A 16502-nucleotide genomic window follows, 5' to 3' on the forward strand; every position below is an offset into this window, starting at 1 on the left:
AGTCATTTTAGTAACTTTGGTGTCTCCTTTTTGGGGGGGTGAGGTCAGGATGAGGTGGAGTCCCCCACAAACACTCTACACCATACATTTACATTATATGACCTCTGATCCCCGACCCCTGCTGTGATTGGTTGTTAGGTGCTGCTGGCCATGCATGCCAATGTGGAGGACCGGGGGATTAAAGGTGACATCACGCCCCTGATGGCGGCCGCGAGCGGCGGTTACGTTGACATCGTCAAGCTGCTCCTGGTCCACGGGGCTGATGCCAACGCACAGTCCTCCACCGGTACGAATACACACTCCTTTTCCATCTGCCTTGTGTGTGTGGTTATTTATTGTCATTTTCTGTCCAAACCAAAGTGTTTAGATTTCTGCTTGGATAATATGTATCTATGCTCCATCCACCTGGCCCCATTGAGTTGAATTAAATCACCTGGCCCCATTGAGTTGAATTAAATCACCTGGCCCCATTGAGTTGAATTAAGTCACCTGGCCCCATTGAGTTGAATTAAGTCACCTGGCCCCATCGAGTTGAATTAAAACACCTGGCCCCATCGAGTTGAATTAAATCACCTGGCCCCATCGAGTTGAATTAAATTACCTGGCCCCATCGAGTTGAATTAAATCACCTGGCCCCATTGAGTTGAATTAAATCACCTGGCCCCATTGAGTTGAATTAAGTCACCTGGCCCCATTGAGTTGAATTAAGTCACCTGGCCCCATTGAGTTGAATTAAGTCACCTGGCCCCATTGAGTTGAATTAAGTCACCTGGCCCCATTGAGTTGAATTAAGCCACCTGGCCCCATTGAGTTGAATTAAGTCACCTGGCCCCATTGAGTTGAATTAAGTCACCTGGCCCCATTGAGTTGAATTAAGTCACCTGGCCCCATTGAGTTGAATTAAGTCACAACATCACAAACATACTCCTTCTCTCCCCCTCCCTCTGTAGGTAACGCGGCCCTGACGTACGGTCTCTCCCTCTGTAGGTAACGCGGCCCTGACGTACGGTCTCTCTCTCTCCCTCTGTAGGTAACGCGGCCCTGACGTACGGTCTCTCTCTCTCCCTCTGTAGGTAACGCGGCCCTGACGTACGGTCTCTCTCCCTCTGTAGGTAACACGGCCCTGACGTACGGTCTCTCTCTCTCCCTCTGTAGGTAACGCGGCCCTGACGTACGGTCTCTCTCCCTCTGTAGGTAACACGGCCCTGACGTACGGCCTCTCTCTCTCCCTCTGTAGGTAACGCGGCCCTGACGTACGGTCTCTCTCTCTCCCTCTGTAGGTAACGCGGCCCTGACGTACGGTCTCTCTCCCTCTGTAGGTAACGCGGCCCTGACGTACGGTCTCTCTCTCCCTCTGTAGGTAACGCGCCCTGACGTACGGTCTCTCTCCCTCTGTAGGTAACGCGGCCCTGACGTACGGTCTCTCTCCCTCTGTAGGTAACGCGGCCCTGACGTACGGTCTCTCTCCCTCTGTAGGTAACGCGGCCCTGACGTACGGTCTCTCTCCCTCTGTAGGTAACGCGCCCTGACGTACGGTCTCTCTCTCCCTCTGTAGGTAACGGCCCCTGACGTACGGTCTCTCTCCCTCTGTAGGTAACACGGCCCTGACGTACGGTCTCTCTCTCCCTCTGTAGGTAACGCGGCCCCTGACGTACGGTCTCTCTCCCTCTGTAGGTAACGGCCCTGACGTACGGTCTCTCTCCCTCTGTAGGTAACACGGCCCTGACGTACGGTCTCTCTCCCTCTGTAGGTAACGCGGCCCTGACGTACGGTCTCTCTCCCTCTGTAGGTAACGCGGCCCTGACGTACGGTCTCTCTCCCTCTGTAGGTAACGCGGCCCTGACGTACGGTCTCTCTCTCTCCCTCTGTAGGTAACGCGGCCCTGACGTACGGTCTCTCTCTCCCTCTGTAGGTAACGCGGCCCTGACGTACGGTCTCTCTCTCTCCCTCTGTAGGTAACGCGGCCCTGACGTACGGGTCTCTCTCTCTCCCTCTGTAGGTAACGCGGCCCTGACGTACGGTCTCTCTCTCCCTCTGTAGGTAACGCGGCCCTGACGTACGGTCTCTCTCTCTCCCTCTGTAGGTAACGCGGCCCTGACGTACGGTCTCTCTCCCTCTGTAGGTAACGCGGCCCTGACGTACGGTCTCTCTCTCTCCCTCTGTAGGTAACGCGGCCCTGACGTACGGTCTCTCTCCCTCTGTAGGTAACGGCCCTGACGTACGGTCTCTCTCTCCCTCTGTAGGTAACACGGCCCTGACGTACGGTCTCTCTCTCTCCCTCTGTAGGTAACGCGGCCCTGACGTACGGTCTCTCTCCCTCTGTAGGTAACACGGCCCTGACGTACGGCCTCTCTCTCTCCCTCTGTAGGTAACGCGGCCCTGACGTACGGTCTCTCTCTCTCCCTCTGTAGGTAACGCGGCCCTGACGTACGGTTCTCTCTCCCTCTGTAGGTAACGCGGCCCTGACGTACGGTCTCTCTCTCCCTCTGTAGGTAACGCGCCCTGACGTACGGTCTCTCTCCCTCTGTAGGTAACGCGGCCCTGACGTACGGTCTCTCTCCCTCTGTAGGTAACGCGGCCCTGACGTACGGTCTCTCTCCCTCTGTAGGTAACGCGGCCCTGACGTACGGTCTCTCTCCCTCTGTAGGTAACGCGCCCTGACGTACGGTCTCTCTCTCCCTCTGTAGGTAACACGGCCCTGACGCACGGTCTCTCTCTCCCTCTGTAGGTAACGCGCCCTGACGTACGGTCTCTCTCCCTCTGTAGGTAACGCGCCCTGACGTACGGTCTCTCTCCTCTGTAGGTAACACGGCCCTGACGTACGGTCTCTCTCCCTCTGTAGGTAACGCGGCCCTGACGTACGGTCTCTCTCTCCTCTGTAGGTAACGCGGCCCTGACGTACGGTCTCTCTCTCTCCCTCTGTAGGTAACGCGCCCTGACGTACGGTCTCTCTCTCCCTCTGTAGGTAACGCGGCCCTGACGTACGGTCTCTCTCCCTCTGTAGGTAACGCGCCCTGACGTACGGTCTCTCTCTCTCCCTCTGTAGGTAACGCGCCCTGACGTACGGTCTCTCTCTCTCCCTCTGTAGGTAACGCGCCCTGACGCACGGTCTCTCTCCCTCTGTAGGTAACGCGCCCTGACGTACGGTCTCTCTCTCCCTCTGTAGGTAACGCGCCCTGACGTACGGGTCTCTCTCTCTCCTCTGTAGGTAACGCGCCCTGACGTACGGTCTCTCTCCCTCTGTAGGTAACGCGCCCTGACGTACGGTCTCTCTCCCTCTGTAGGTAACGGCCCTGACGTACGGTCTCTCTCTCTCCCTCTGTAGGTAACGCGGCCCCTGACGTACGGTCTCTCTCCCTCTGTAGGTAACGCGCCCTGACGCACGGTCTCTCTCCCTCTGTAGGTAACGGCCCTGACGTACGGGTCTCTCTCCCTCTGTAGGTAACGCGCCCTGACGCACGGTCTCTCTCTCCTCTGTAGGTAACGCGCCCTGACGTACGGTCTCTCTCTCTCCCTCTGTAGGTAACGCGCCCTGACGTACGGTCTCTCTCCCTCTGTAGGTAACGCGCCCTGACGTACGGTCTCTCTCCCTCTGTAGGTAACGCGCCCTGACGTACGGCTCTCTCTCCTCTGTAGGTAACGCGGCCCTGACGTACGGTCTCTCTCCCTCTGTAGGTAACGCGGCCCTGACGCACGGTCTCTCTCCCTCTGTAGGTAACGCGCCCTGACGTACGGTCTCTCTCCCTCTGTAGGTAACGCGGCCCTGACGTACGGTCTCTCTCCCTCTGTAGGTAACACGGCCCTGACGTACGGTCTCTCTCTCTCCCTCTGTAGGTAACGCGGCCCTGACGTACGGTCTCTCTCCCTCTGTAGGTAACACGGCCCTGACGTACGGTCTCTCTCTCTCCCTCTGTAGGTAACGCGGCCCTGACGTACGGTCTCTCTCTCTCCCTCTGTAGGTAACACGGCCCTGACGTACGGTCTCTCTCTCTCCCTCTGTAGGTAACACGGCCCTGACGTACGGTCTCTCTCTCCCTCTGTAGGTAACACGGCCCTGACGTACGGTCTCTCTCCCTCTGTAGGTAACACGGCCCTGACGTACGGTCTCTCTCCCTCTGTAGGTAAGCGGCCCTGACGTACGGTCTCTCTCTCTCCCTCTGTAGGTAACGCGGCCCTGACGTACGGTCTCTCTCCCTCTGTAGGTAACACGGCCCTGACGTACGGTCTCTCTCTCTCCCTCTGTAGGTAACACGGCCCTGACGTACGGTCTCTCTCTCTCCCTCTGTAGGTAACGCGGCCCTGACGTACGGTCTCTCTCCCTCTGTAGGTAACACGGCCCTGACGTACGGTCTCTCTCTCTCCCTCTGTAGGTAACGCGGCCCTGACGTACGGTCTCTCTCCCTCTGTAGGTAACACGGCCCTGACGTACGGTCTCTCTCTCTCCCTCTGTAGGTAACACGGCCCTGACGTACGGTCTCTCTCTCTCCCTCTGTAGGTAACACGGCCCTGACGTACGGTCTCTCTCCCTCTGTAGGTAACACGGCCCTGACGTACGGTCTCTCTCCTCTGTAGGTAACGCGGCCCTGACGTTCGGTCTCTCTCCCTCTGTAGGTAACGCGGCCCTGACGTACGGTCTCTCTCCCTCTGTAGGTAACGCGGCCCTGACGTACGGTCTCTCTCCCTCTGTAGGTAACGCGCCCTGACGTACGGTCTCTCTCCCTCTGTAGGTAACGCGGCCCTGACGTACGGTCTCTCTCCCTCTGTAGGTAACGCGGCCCTGACGTACGGTCTCTCTCCCTCTGTAGGTAACGCGGCCCTGACGTACGGTCTCTCTCCCTCTGTAGGTAACACGGCCCTGACGTACGGTCTCTCTCTCTCCCTCTGTAGGTAACGCGGCCCTGACGTACGGTCTCTCTCTCTCCCTCTGTAGGTAACGCGGCCCTGACGTACGGTCTCTCTCTCTCCCTCTGTAGGTAACGCGGCCCTGACGTACGGTCTCTCTCCCTCTGTAGGTAACGCGGCCCTGACGTACGGTCTCTCTCCCTCTGTAGGTAACACGGCCCTGACGTACGGTCTCTCTCCCTCTGTAGGTAACGCGGCCCTGACGTACGGTCTCTCTCCCTCTGTAGGTAACACGGCCCTGACGTACGGTCTCTCTCCCTCTGTAGGTAACACGGCCCTGACGTACGGTCTCTCTCCCTCTGTAGGTAACGCGGCCCTGACGTACGGTCTCTCTCTCTCCCTCTGTAGGTAACACGGCCCTGACGTATGCGTGTGCTGGGGGGTTTGTAGATGTGGTGAAGGTTCTCCTAAAGGAGGGGGCCAACATCGAGGACCACAACGAGAACGGACACACTCCTCTAATGGAGGGGGCGAGCGCGGGCCACGTGGAGGTGGCCAGGGTTCTGCTGGAGTACGGCGCCGGGATCAACACACACTCCAACGAGTTCAAGGAGAGCGCCCTCACTCTCGCCTGCTACAAAGGTCTTCTTCACTTGTTGTCTACTATTCAAGTGTTCCCTTTGTTTATTTACGTTTTGTGGTGCCCCCCCCCAAGCATCATTCATAGTCTCAGACAACAACATTTCAATGAAATGATTTCCCTCCCTCCCTCCAGGTCATCTGGACATGGTGAGGTTTCTGCTGGAAGCCGGGGCAGATCAGGAGCATAAGACAGATGAGATGCACACAGCCCTGATGGAAGCCTGCATGGTGAGCATATGACCCAACACACATCACCTGTCTCCTCTCTCCCTGCATGGTGAACATATGACCCAACACACAGCCCCTCTCTCCTCTCTCCCTGCATGGTGAGCATATGACCCAACACACATCACCTGTCTCCTCTCTCCCTGCATGGTGAACATATGACCCAACACACAGCCCCTCTCTCCTCTCTCCCTGCATGGTGAACATATGACCCAACACACAGCCCCTCTCTCCTCTCTCCCTGCATGGTGAACATATGACCCAACACACATCCCCTCTCTCCTCTCTCCCTGCATGGTGAACATATGACCCAACACACAGCCCCTCTCTCCTCTCTCCCTGCATGGTGAACATATGACCCAACACACAGCCCCTCTCTCCTCTCTCCCTGCATGGTGAACATATGACCCAACACACATCCCCTCTCTCCTCTCTCCCTGCATGGTGAACATATGACCCAACACACAGCCCCTCTCTCCCTGCATGGTGAGCATATGACCCAACACACAGCCCCTCTCTCCTCTCTCCCTGCATGGTGAACATATGACCCAACACACAGCCCCTCTCTCCTCTCTCCCTGCATGGTGAGCATATGACCCAACACACAGCCCCTCTCTCCTCTCTCCCTGCATGGTGAACATATGACCCAACACACAGCCCCTCTCTCCTCTCTCCCTGCATGGTGAACATATGACCCAACACACAGCCCCTCTCTCCTCTCTCCCTGCATGGTGAACATATGACCCAACACACAGCCCCTCTCTCCTCTCTCCCTGCATGGTGAACATATGACCCAACACACAGCCCCTCTCTCCTCTCTCCCTGCATGGTGAACATATGACCCAACACACAGCCCCTCTCTCCTCTCTCCCTGCATGGTGAACATATGACCCAACACACAGCCCCTCTCTCCTCTCTCCCTGCATGGTGAACATATGACCCAACACACAGCCCCTCTCTCCTCTCTCCCTGCATGGTGAGCATATGACCCAACACACAGCCCCTCTCTCCTCTCTCCCTGCATGGTGAACATATGACCCAACACACAGCCCCTCTCTCCTCTCTCCCTGCATGGTGAACATATGACCCAACACACAGCCCCTCTCTCCTCTCTCCCTGCATGGTGAACATATGACCCAACACACAGCCCCTCTCTCCTCTCTCCCTGCATGGTGAACATATGACCCAACACACAGCCCCTCTCTCCTCTCTCCCTGCATGGTGAACATATGACCCAACACACAGCCCCTCTCTCCTCTCTCCCTGCATGGTGAACATATGACCCAACACACAGCCCCTCTCTCCTCTCTCCCTGCATGGTGAACATATGACCCAACACACAGCCCCTCTCTCCTCTCTCCCTGCATGGTGAACATATGACCCAACACACAGCCCCTCTCTCCTCTCTCCCTGCATGGTGAACATATGACCCAACACACAGCCCCTCTCTCCTCTCTCCCTGCATGGTGAACATATGACCCAACACACAGCCCCTCTCTCCTCTCTCCCTGCATGGTGAACATATGACCCAACACACAGCCCCTCTCTCCAGTGTTAGAATGTCTCTCTCAGTCTCTCAGTCTCTCAGTCTCTCAGTCTCTCAGTCTCTCTCTCTGTCTCTCTGTCTCTCTGTCTCTCTGTCTGTCTGTCTGTCTGTCTGTCTGTCTGTCTGTCTGTCTGTCTGTCTGTCTGTCTGTCTGTCTGTCTGTCTGTCTGTCTGTCTGTCTGTCTGTCTGTCTGTCTGTCTGTCTGTCTGTCTGTCTGTCTGTCTGTCTGTCTGTCTGTCTGTCTGTCTGTCTGTCTGTCTCTGTATGTCTCTGTCTCTCTCTCTCTGTATGTCTCTGTCTCTCTCTCTCTGTATGTCTCTGTCTCTCTCTCTCTGTATGTCTCTGTCTCTCTCTCTCTGTATGTCTCTGTCTCTCTCTCTGTCTCTCTGTCTCCCGTGTTAGAATGTCTCTCTCTCCTGTGTCTGTGTGTCTCTCTCTCCCGTGTCTGTGTGTCTCTCTCTCCCGTGTCTGTGTGTCTCTCTCTCCCGTGTCTGTGTGTCTCTCTCTCCCGTGTTAGAATGTCTGTCTCTCTCTCCAGTGTTAGAATGTCTCTCTCTCTCTCTCCAGTGTTAGAATGTCTCTCTCTCTCTCTCCAGTGTTAGAATGTCTCTCTCTCTCTCTCTCCAGTGTTAGAATGTCTCTCTCTCTCTCTCCAGTGTTAGAATGTCTCTCTCTCTCTCTCTCCAGTGTTAGAATGTCTCTCTCTCTCTCCAGTGTTAGAATGTCTCTCTCTCTCTCCAGTGTTAGAATGTCTCTCTCTCTCTCTCTCTCCAGTGTTAGAATGTCTCTCTCTCTCTCTCTCTCCAGTGTTAGAATGTCTCTCTCTCTCTCTCCAGTGTTAGAATGTCTCTCTCTCTCTCTCTTCTCTCTCCTCTCCCCCCCAGTGTTAGAATGTGTGTGTGTGTGACCCTGTGTCATAACCTACTCAGGTGCTTATGTTGTCCCTGTGTGTGTGTGCTTCCTGTCCCAGGATGGGCATGTGGAGGTGGCACGGCTACTGTTGGACAGCGGGGCGCAGGTCAACATGCCCGCTGACTCCTTCGAGTCGCCCCTCACCCTGGCAGCCTGCGGTGGGCATGTAGGTCTAGCAGCTCTGCTCATAGAGAGAGGGGCCAACCTAGAGGAGGTGAGCAGCAACACACAGTCCTATTGGAGTGTATGTTTTCATGTGTGTCTAGGTGAAGGATGAGAGTGAGACATGGTGAATCCCAAACCACCACCTCGCCCTTACCAACCCGCTTGACGGGCCCTCGGTTGTCACTCAGAGGGTGACTTCCAGAGAGTGGCAAGGGGACCATTCAACCCATCAACTTCAGGACATGCACCTGGCTTACGTCATGCAATTCATGTTCTGCTTTTAACTAGTAAAACCCCCTGTCGTTTTACATAATATAAACCTCTGTTTATTTTATCTTTTACATGCCAAGTCTCGACATCAGACAAACCAATGCACGTGTCATACAATTAAGCACCCCTTTCCATTCTTTTGTGTGAAATTGCACACATTTTTAAAATGACATGGTGCCTTATGGGATTCACTTCGCTATGAGGCCGGTAGCATTGCAGGCTCAGTCAAAGTGCCTACCAGAGGGGATAGTTAGCCCCTACGCCCTGGATCGTTTTCACTCCTTCAGCTTTGGGACAGTTGTGTAAATGACGGAGGTGCGCGTGAACTCTGAAATGGAGGGGCCAGGGGAAGGGGGGGTTTTGGGATTCAGCCACTGAGACCTGTAACAGTATGTTTTAATGTGTCCAGGTGAATGACGAAGGTTACACCCCTCTGATGGAGGCAGCCAGAGAAGGTCATGAAGAGATGGTGGCCCTGCTACTGGCTCAGGGTAATCAACTGGCAGATACATGGACATCTGCCCACTGTTCAATGCTGTTGCATATATAATATGTTATTGTGGGTAATGAAGTGCTTTGTCAGGCCTGTTGGAGAGAGTCTCACTCCTAATATAGACCCTAACCTCTCATTCCTCCCTCCCTCCCTCCCTCCCTCCCTCCCTCCCTCTCTCTCTCTCTCTCTCTCTCTCTCTCCCTCTCTCCCTCTCTCCCTCTCTCCCTCTCTCCCTCTATCTCTCTCTCCCTCTCTCCCTCTCTCCCTCTATCTCTCTCTCCCTCTCTCCCTCTCTCCCTCCCTCTCTCCCTCTATCTCTCTCCCTCCCTCTCTCCCTCTATCTCTCTCCCTCCCTCCAGGTGCGAACATCAATGCCCAGACAGAGGAGACCCAGGAGACAGCCCTGACCCTGTCCTGCTGTGGAGGGTTCCTGGAGGTGGCTGACTTCCTCATCAAGGCTGGGGCCGACATCGAGCTGGGCTGCTCCACTCCTCTCATGGAGGCTGCACAGGAGGGCCACCTGGAGCTGGTCAAGTACCTCCTGGCTGCAGGTGGGATGGGGAATCATATTGAAGATTCTTAGTTTGATCTTTAGTATTTTTGTAGGGAACTTATGTGAGACTCCAGGCCTTAGCCTAGTAACTAGATGGATGTTGTAGGGAAAGTTGACAGTCTTTTAACAGGGCTTGTTAGTTTTTCTTTTGGCTCACCTCTGAACTCTCTCTGTAGGGGCGAACGTGCACGCTACCACGGCGACGGGAGACACAGCGCTGACGTACGCGTGTGAGAACGGACACACTGACGTGGCTGACGTTCTATTGCAGACTGGAGCCGATCTGGTACACACACACACACACACACAACCTGTTATCTCTCTCCTTCTCTCCTTCTCTTCTTTCCTTATGTCCTTTCCTTATTTTCTTTCCTTCTCTTCTTTCCGTCTTTCCTTCTCTTCTTTACTTCTTTCCTTATGTCCTTTCCTTCTTTCCTTTCCTTATGTCCTTGTCCTTATCTTCTTTCCTTCTTTCCTTCCGCCCATGTCCTCTCCTAAAATCCACGTCCTGTTTGTCTGTTTTCCAGGAGCATGAGTCTGAGGGAGGGAGGACACCCCTGATGAAGGCAGCCAGAGCAGGACACCTCTGTACCGTGCAGTTCCTCATCAGCAAGGGTGGGTTAGGTTAGACCGTTTTTAAACCACTACGATGCTCTTTAAAACTAAGTCCTACTATGGCAGACACTGGAAGGAGAAGTTGAAGTGACAAAGTGAGTGCTTTGCATTTCACCCCTGTCCAGTCGTGAAATCCATAGATTAGGGCCTAATGAATGTATTTCAATCAACTTATTCCCCTCTATAAAATGTAACTCTGTAATATTCTTGCGTTTTAGATTTGACTTCCTGTGTTTTGTGTCCAGGTGCTAATGTGAACAGAGCGACAGCTAACAAGGACCACACGGTGGTGTCTCTGGCCTGCGCTGGAGGACACCTGGCGGTGGTGGAGCTGCTGCTGGCGCACGGAGCTGACCCCACACACAGACTGAAGGTAGAACACACACACACACACACACACACACACACACACACACACACAGACTGAAGGTAGAAAACGCACACACACACACAGACTGAAGGTAGAAAACACACACACACACAGACTGAAGGTAGAAAACACACACACACACACACACACACACACACACACACACACACACACACACACACACACAGACTGAAGGTAGAAAACACACACACACACACAGACTGAAGGTAGAAAACACACACACACACACACACACACACACACACAGACTGAAGGTAGAAAACACACACACACACACACACACACACACACACAGACTGAAGGTAGAAAACACACACACACACACACACACACACACAGACTGAAGGTAGAAAAACACACACACACACACACACACACACAGACTGAAGGTAGAAAACACACACACACACACACACACACAGACTGAAGGTAGAAAACACACACAGACTGAAGGTAGAAAACACACACACACACACACACACACACACACACACACAGACTGAAGGTAGAAAACACACACACACACACACACACACAGACTGAAGGTAGAAAACACACACACACACTCACACACAATCACACACACACACACACACTCTGAAGGTAGAAAACACACACACACACACACACACACACACACACACACACACACACACACACACACAGACTGAAGGTAGAAAACGCGCACACACACACACAGACTGAAGGTAGAAAACACACACACACACAGACTGAAGGTAGAAAACACACACACACACACACACACACACACACACACACACAGACTGAAGGTAGAAAACGCGCACACACACACACACACACAGACTGAAGGTAGAAAACACACACACACACACACACACACACACACACACACAGACTGAAGGTAGAAACACACACACACACACACACACACACACACACACACACACACACAGACTGAAGGTAGAAAAACACACACACACACACACACACACACACACACAGACTGAAGGTAGAAAACACACACACACACACACACACAGACTGAAGGTAGAAAACACACACACACACACACACACACAGACTGAAGGTAGAAAAACACACACACACACACAGACTGAAGGTAGAAAACACACACACACACTCACACACAATCACACACACACACACACACACACACTCTGAAGGTAGAAAACACACACACACACACACACACACACAGACTGAAGGTAGAAAACACACACACACACACACACACACACACACACACACTCTGAAGGTAGAAAACACACACACACACACACACACACACACACACACACACACACACACACACACAGACTGAAGGTAGAAAAACACACACACACACACACAGACTGAAGGTAGAAAACACACACACACACACACAGACTGAAGGTAGAAAACACACACACACACACACAGACTGAAGGTAGAAAACACACACACACACACACACACACACACACACACACACACACACAGACTCTAGGTAAAACACACACACAGACTCTAGGTAAAACACACACACACAGACTCTAGGTAAAACACACACACACAGACTCTAGGTAAAACACACATCAAACTCATGAGGAAGCTGTTTAACTCAGCCATAAGAACAAGAGTATCGTAATAGAAAGTTAACTGTAATGAAGCCTCATCCAGACCTACTCACTTCCTGTTTATCCTCCAATAGGACGGCTCGACAATGCTGATTGAAGCTGCGAAGGGTGGCCACACCAACGTGGTGTCCTACCTGCTAGACTTCCCTAACAACATCCTGTCTGTCCACGCGTCCGAGCTCTGCCAACTCACACCCCCCTCACAAGACCTCTCTCAGGTTAGACATTTTTGATGAAATTGTTTTACCCTATTGAAACAGGAAATGGCCAGCATGGACATTGTCTTTAACTAGTTGTTTTACGACCACTCATCTATCCCCAGGTTCCTCGTGTCCCATTCCAGGCCCTGGCCATGGTGGTTCCCCCCCAGGAGCCAGACAGAACCCCCTCCAACATCACCACGTCCCCACCACCCGTCTCCAGCAAAGGTGAAACGGAGAGCCTTGGCTTGGCCTGTTATGAACGGAGGGCCTTGGCTTGGCCTGTTATGAACGGAGGGCCTTGGCTTGGCCTGTTATGAACGGAGGGCCTTGGCTTGGCCTGTTATGAACGGAGGGCCTTGGCTTGGCCTGTTATGAACGGAGAGCCTTGGCTTGGCCTGTTATGAACGGAGGGCCTTGGCTTGGCCTGTTATGAACGGAGGGCCTTGGCTTGGCCTGTTATGAACGGAGGGCCTTGGCTTGGCCTGTTATGAACGGAGGGCCTTGGCTTGGCCTGTTATGAACGGAGGGCCTTGGCTTGGCCTGTTATGAACGGAGGGCCTTGGCTTGGCCTGTTATGAACGGAGGGCCTTGGCTTGGCCTGTTATGAACGGAGGGCCTTGGCTTGGCCTGTTATGAACGGAGGGCCTTGGCTTGGCCTGTTATGAACGGAGGGCCTTGGCTTGGCCTGTTATGAACGGAGGGCCTTGGCTTGGCCTGTTATGAACGGAGGGCCTTGGCTTGGCCTGTTATGAACGGAGGGCCTTGGCTTGGCCTGTTATGAACGGAGGGCCTTGGCTTGGCCTGTTATGAACGGAGGGCCTTGGCTTGGCCTGTTATGAACGGAGGGCCTTGGCTTGGCCTGTTATGAACGGAGGGCCTTGGCTTGGCCTGTTATGAACGGAGGGCCTTGGCTTGGCCTGTTATGAACGGAGGGCCTTGGCTTGGCCTGTTATGAACGGAGGGCCTTGGCTTGGCCTGTTATGAACGGAGGGCCTTGGCTTGGCCTGTTATGAACGGAGGGCCTTGGCTTGGCCTGTTATGAACGGAGGGCCTTGGCTTGGCCTGTTATGAACGGAGGGCCTTGGCTTGGCCTGTTATGAACGGAGGGCCTTGGCTTGGCCTGTTATGAACGGAGGGCCTTGGCTTGGCCTGTTATGAACGGAGGGCCTTGGCTTGGCCTGTTATGAACGGAGGGCCTTGGCTTGGCCTGTTATGAACGGAGGGCCTTGGCTTGGCCTGTTATGAACGGAGGGCCTTGGCTTGGCCTGTTATGAACGGAGGGCCTTGGCCTGTTATGAGCGGACGAGGCCTGGCTTGGCCTGTTATGAACGGAGGGCCTTGGCCTGTTATGAACGGAGGGCTTGCTTGGCCTGTTATGAACGGAGGGCCTTGGCCTGTTATGAACGGAGGGCCTTGGCCTGTTATGAACGGAGGGCCTTGGCCTGTTATGAACGGAGGGCCTTGGCCTGTTATGAACGGAGGGCCTTGGCCTGTTGCGGAACGGAGGGCCTTGGCCTGTTATGAACGGAGGGCCTTGGCCTGTTATGAACGGAGGGCCTTGGCCTGTTATGAACGGAGGGCCTTGGCCTGTTATGAACGGAGGGCCTTGGCCTGTTATGAACGGAGGGCCTTGGCCTGTTATGAACGGAGGGCCTTGGCCTGGCCTGTTATGAACGGAGGGCCTTGGCCTGGCCTGTTATGAACGGAGGGCCTTGGCCTGGCCTGTTATGAACGGAGGGCCTTGGCCTGGCCTGTTATGAACGGAGGGCCTTGGCCTGGCCTGTTATGAACGGAGGGCCTTGGCCTGGCCTGTTATGAACGGAGGGCCTGGCCTGTTATGAACGGAGGGCCTGGCCTGTTATGAACGGAGGGCCTGGCCTGTTATGAACGGAGGGCCTTGGCCTGGCCTGTTATGAACGGAGGGCCTTGGCCTGGCCTGTTATGAACGGAGGGGCCTGGCCTGTTTTTTTTATTTATTTATTTATTTATATAGTTTTATCTATCTATCTATCTATAATCGGCTTTGTTTTAATGCGACCTAATCCTGCAAATCATCCCTCTCTCCCTCGTTCCCTCCATCTCTCTTCATCCCTCTTCTTCCTCCATCCCTCCTCTCCAGGTTCATCCAAGCAGAGACAGGCTGCCCTCCCTCCCAGCCCTTCCAGTCCAGGGGGGGTACGTCCCGGCCCGGGTCCCGGGGATGCAGAGGCCTTGCCCCCCTTCCACCTGTGCCAGCCCCTGGAGTGTATCGTGGAGGAGACGGAGGGGAAGCTGAATGAGCTGGGCCAGAGGATCTCAGCCATAGAGAAGGCCCAGCTGCAGTCTCTGGAACTCATCCAGGGAGAGCCGCTCACCAAAGACAAGATCGAAGAGCTGAAGAAGAGCCGGGAGGAGCAGGTGAAAGCAGACAGAGAGGATCATTCATAGTTATTGGACCACAGAGATCCTATTGAATTACTTTCCCAAACTCGGTCCTGGGGATCCAAGGGGTTTTTCCTCTAGCACTACACAGCTGATTCAAATAATCAAATCTGGATGACTTCATTACCCTTGGGGTCCCCAGGAACGAGTTTGGGAAACACTGTCATAGACCCTCAATACAAGTATAAGGCACACAACGGAAACTTGTAGCTTTTTGCAACACAAAGCGAAAATGTGCATTTCTTATTCCAGGCAGTCCAAGTAGTCCCATCCTGTTACATGTATTTAGTTTGGTGCCTAATGAACAGGGGACAGATAGATCGATAAGCTCCACCCATCTAGTCTTTCAACGAATGGATGTGCGAGGTCTGACCATAGAGCTATGGGTCTGATTTCTCCCCCCCGTGGCGACGTGTCTTTTAGGTCCAGAAGAAGAAGAAGATCCTGAAGGAGCTGCAGAAGGTGGAGCGCCAGCTGCAGCTGAAGACCCAGCAGCAGTTCACCAAAGAGTACATGGAGGCCAAGGGCCTGAAGGAAGAGCAGGAGGCAGGCCAGGGTTCGGGGCCAGGGCCGGGGGAAGGGGCCAACACTACCATGCCTGGGGCCCTCACAGCATCACCAGGGGTTAATGTGCACACGCAGCCTGGGTCAGACACAGGGTCTGACGAGGAGGAGAACAGAGAGGAGGAAGAAGAGGTTAGGAGTTGGTGCTGGTCTGTTTTTTTTGTCATTTTGGTCTGAAGGGTAATCAGGAGTTTCTGCTTTTCTGGCGTTATCCTCCATTCATCTCTAATAGAAACTGACTGATCCGTCCCCTCGTATCTAATAGAAGCGGACTGATCCGTCCCCTCGTATCTAATAGAAGCGGACTGATCCGTCCCCTCGGGTCTAATAGAAGCTGACTGATCCGTCCCCTCGTATCTAATAGAAGCTGACTGATCCGTCCCCTCGTGTCTAATAGAAGCTGACTGATCCGTCCCCTCGTATCTAATAGAAGCTGACTGATCCGTCCCCTCGTATCTAATAAAAGCTGACTGATCCGTCCCCTCGTATCTAATAAAAGCTGACTGATCCGTCCCCTCGTATCTAATAGAAGCGGACTGGTCCGTCCCCTCGGATCTAATAGAAGCGGACTGGTCCGTCCCCTCGGATCTAATAGAAGCGGACTGGTCCGTCCCCTCGGATCTAATAGAAGCGGACTGGTCCGTCCCCTCGGATCTAATAGAAGCGGACTGGTCCGTCCCCTCGGATCTAATAGAAGCGGACTGGTCCGTCCCCTCGGATCTAATAGAAGCGGACTGGTCCGTCCCCTCGGATCTAATAGAAGCGGACTGGTCCGTCCCCTCGGATCTAATAGAAGCGGACTGGTCCGTCCCCTCGGATCTAATAGAAGCGGACTGGTCCGTCCCCTCGGATCTAATAGAAGCGGACTGGTCCGTCCCCTCGGATCTAATAGAAGCGGACTGGTCCGTCCCCTCGGATCTAATAGAAGCGGACTGGTCCGTCCCCTCGGATCTAATAGAAGCGGACTGGTCCGTCCCCTCGGATCTAATAGAAGCGGACTGGTCCGTCCCCTCGGATCTAATAGAAGCGGACTGGTCCGT

At 54.0% G+C, this 16502-nt stretch overlaps 1 protein-coding gene across 1 annotated transcript in view; it reads left to right on the forward strand.

Annotated features, from left to right (window-relative positions):
- Positions 1-16502, forward strand: part of LOC106604312 (ankyrin repeat and KH domain-containing protein 1-like) — a 90976-nt gene that overhangs the window by 52844 nt on the left and 21630 nt on the right. Inside the window, 13 exon segments of the mRNA XM_045717934.1 lie at positions 139-286; positions 5251-5484; positions 5618-5712; positions 8227-8382; positions 9013-9094; positions 9456-9647; positions 9826-9935; positions 10177-10264; positions 10510-10637; positions 12349-12492; positions 12597-12702; positions 14597-14874; positions 15322-15594. Coding sequence (XP_045573890.1) covers positions 139-286; positions 5251-5484; positions 5618-5712; positions 8227-8382; positions 9013-9094; positions 9456-9647; positions 9826-9935; positions 10177-10264; positions 10510-10637; positions 12349-12492; positions 12597-12702; positions 14597-14874; positions 15322-15594 — 2034 coding nt within the window.

This window comes from Salmo salar, chromosome ssa05 (genome assembly GCF_905237065.1).
Source record: "Salmo salar chromosome ssa05, Ssal_v3.1, whole genome shotgun sequence".
Classification (NCBI taxonomy): Eukaryota; Metazoa; Chordata; class Actinopteri; order Salmoniformes; family Salmonidae; genus Salmo; species Salmo salar.